This window comes from Scylla paramamosain, chromosome 45 (assembly GCF_035594125.1).
Source record: "Scylla paramamosain isolate STU-SP2022 chromosome 45, ASM3559412v1, whole genome shotgun sequence".
NCBI classification, from domain to species: Eukaryota; Metazoa; Arthropoda; class Malacostraca; order Decapoda; family Portunidae; genus Scylla; species Scylla paramamosain.
This window is the reverse complement of record NC_087195.1, coordinates 6,900,001-6,902,500: the sequence shown is the minus strand read 5'-3', so window position 1 is coordinate 6,902,500 and position 2,500 is coordinate 6,900,001. Positions and strand designations below refer to the sequence as shown.

The 2,500-nt window shown below is 47.7% G+C and overlaps 1 protein-coding gene across 1 annotated transcript in view; it reads left to right on the top strand.

Annotated features, from left to right (window-relative positions):
* Positions 1-2,500, top strand: part of LOC135094302 (protein still life, isoform SIF type 1-like) — a 133,189-nt gene that overhangs the window by 85,689 nt on the left and 45,000 nt on the right. The window contains 4 exon segments of the mRNA XM_063994297.1: positions 523-693; positions 1,006-1,192; positions 1,803-1,917; positions 2,203-2,369. Of these exon segments, the coding sequence (XP_063850367.1) occupies positions 523-693; positions 1,006-1,192; positions 1,803-1,917; positions 2,203-2,369 (640 nt within the window).

Sequence of the window (2,500 nt, the reverse complement as noted above, 5' to 3'; positions counted from 1 at the left end):
ACCTTTAGTTCCAATTCACATTGTAGGTTTGGTCTTGCTGAAGTCATGGTCGGGTTGCAGGCCTGTGTCAGTCCTTCTCCCCCATCAGTAGAGATGTCACTGAGTGAAGACGAGGGCACTGTCAGATGAGGAGTTGGCAATAGTCGCTGTTGCACTGGATGAGGAAAAAGAAGAGAGAAAATGAGGCTGGAGTGGAGTGAAACCTGAACACTGCCCACATACACACTGGCACTGTTGCTCTGGTAACAGTCCACTCTTGCTCCGGTCAAACTATCTTTTTTAGGGAACGTGACCAGGGCAAGAGTGGACCGAGAGCGCCAGTGTGTATGCTGTCATTGAAATATATGTAATTATTTATGGCCTGACCATCAACAGACCGTGACTGGAGTGAGACCGAACCTATACTGTGAATCCAACCTTAGTTTATTATCGTTCATAGTTTTTTTATTTCTTTTTAATTTTTTACACCCCATACCCAGCAGCACCTGACCAGCACCTGACCCCACTCCTTCACTCCCGCAGACGGTGACGATCAGCCTGAAGGACTCGATGACAGTGGAGGAGTTCCTGGTGGCGGCATGTGGCAGGAAGAACCTTTCCCCCATGGAGCACTTCGTTAGGGTTCGCAAGAGGAGGGAGCTGGAGGAGAGCAACTACTTTGTGCCTCACAGGACTGACCTCATTGAAAACTACGTATGTGTTGGGTGTAGGAGGAAGGGGTCTGTGTGTGTGTGTGTGTGTGTGTGTGTGTGTGTGTGTGTGTGTGTGTGTGTGTGTGTGTGTGTGTGTGTGTGTGTGTGTGTGTGTGTGTGTGTTGTCATTGAAATGCTATAAATCTTATCTTTTATATTCAGATCACTATCTTGCATTCCTCCTCCACCTCCACCATCACCACAACCTCCACAATACCCTCACAAAAACCTCATCCCCACCTCATCACCACCACACCCCAACCAACCCATCCATTACCCATCCCCCACTCACTGCACTACTTCTCCTCCGCAGCTGGCAACACACGAACTGGTGGAGATATGTGGCAAGATTCTGTACCAGGTGGAGCTGTCAAGGTCATCTCTGGATCACATGTGGGGCTTCAGTGTGGAGGCAGAGCTGATTGAGAACTCTGAGCGGCAGGATGAACTGTGCTGCTACATCTCCAGAGTGGAGGACCGGTCGACAGCCATGCAGAACGGTGAGGGAGGGAGAGGGAAGGAGAGGGAAAGGGGAAAGATATAGGAAAGATTGGTTGAGGGAGTGAGGGAGAGAGGAGAGGAGAGGAAAGAGGGAAGGATAGGTGAGGTTAGAAAGAGAAAAAGGGAGATTGGTTGAGGAAGGGAGGGAGGGAGAGAGGAGAGGAGAGGAATTATATGGGTAGAATTATATGGGTAGAGAGAGAGAGAGAGAGAGAGAGAGAGAGAGAGAGAGAGAGAGAGAGAGAGAGAGAGAGAGAGAGAGAGAGAGAGAGAGAGAGAGAGAGAGAGAGAGAGAGAGAGAGAGAGAGAGAGGCTTAGTAATCATCTAGCTATCTATCTTTCCTTCTCTTTTTAGCTTCCTTTCCCTGACCTCCTCCTCCCTTCAGTTCAATAATAGTAACTTATGACCCTTCTCTGACCTTTCTTCTGTTCCCTATTACTAGCGTGACCTCTTTCTCTATCTCCAATGACCTTTCCGACCTTCACATCTCCTCAGGTGACTAATACGAAACTTATGACCTATCTCTCTCCTTCCTGACCTCCATTATGACCTCTCTTTCTCTTGACCTCTTCTATTATGACCTCCAATGTGATCTTGTTTCCCTCCAGGCATCATCAAGGGTGATGAGATTATGGTGATCAACGGGGCCATAGTGAGTGACCTGGACATGATGTACATTGAAAGTGTGCTGCAGGAGGAGCTGGCACTGTGTCTTATGATGAGGTGAGGTCACAGTGCCAAAGGTTTGCCAAAGGTGTGCCAAAGGTGTGCCAAACTTGTTGCATTATTGCTCAGATTTGTGTTTGTTTTTCTATGCATAATTTTTTATTCCTACTTTTTGTCTCAGTGCAAAGAAAAATAAGAAAAACAAATCAAAACACGACAAAAGCACAAGAGTAAACAAACACAAACAAACACAAACAAACAAACAAACAAAACAAACACCACCACTACCACTACCCTGACTGACCACCAACCTGACCACCTTGACCACCACCTCCCCAACAGGTCTTCCCGCACTGAGCCCCCTGACCTGGCGTCCCTGATGAAGACCACTGACGAGATTATTGAGTCCCTGGTGTGTCCCCCGCCACCCTCCGAGATGTCCCTGAACGAAGAGATGATTTCCCGGATGATTGTTCCTGCACCCTCCTGGAACAAGAGTCTCGGCCCTGGTAAGTGTTGGATTTTAGGGTTAATTAAGGGCTAGGGTAAGTGACAGGGCTGAATTTTAGGGTTTTTAAGGGGTAGGATAAGTGGGAGTGGATTTTTATGGTAATTTAGGGAAGTTAGGGTAAACAGGAGT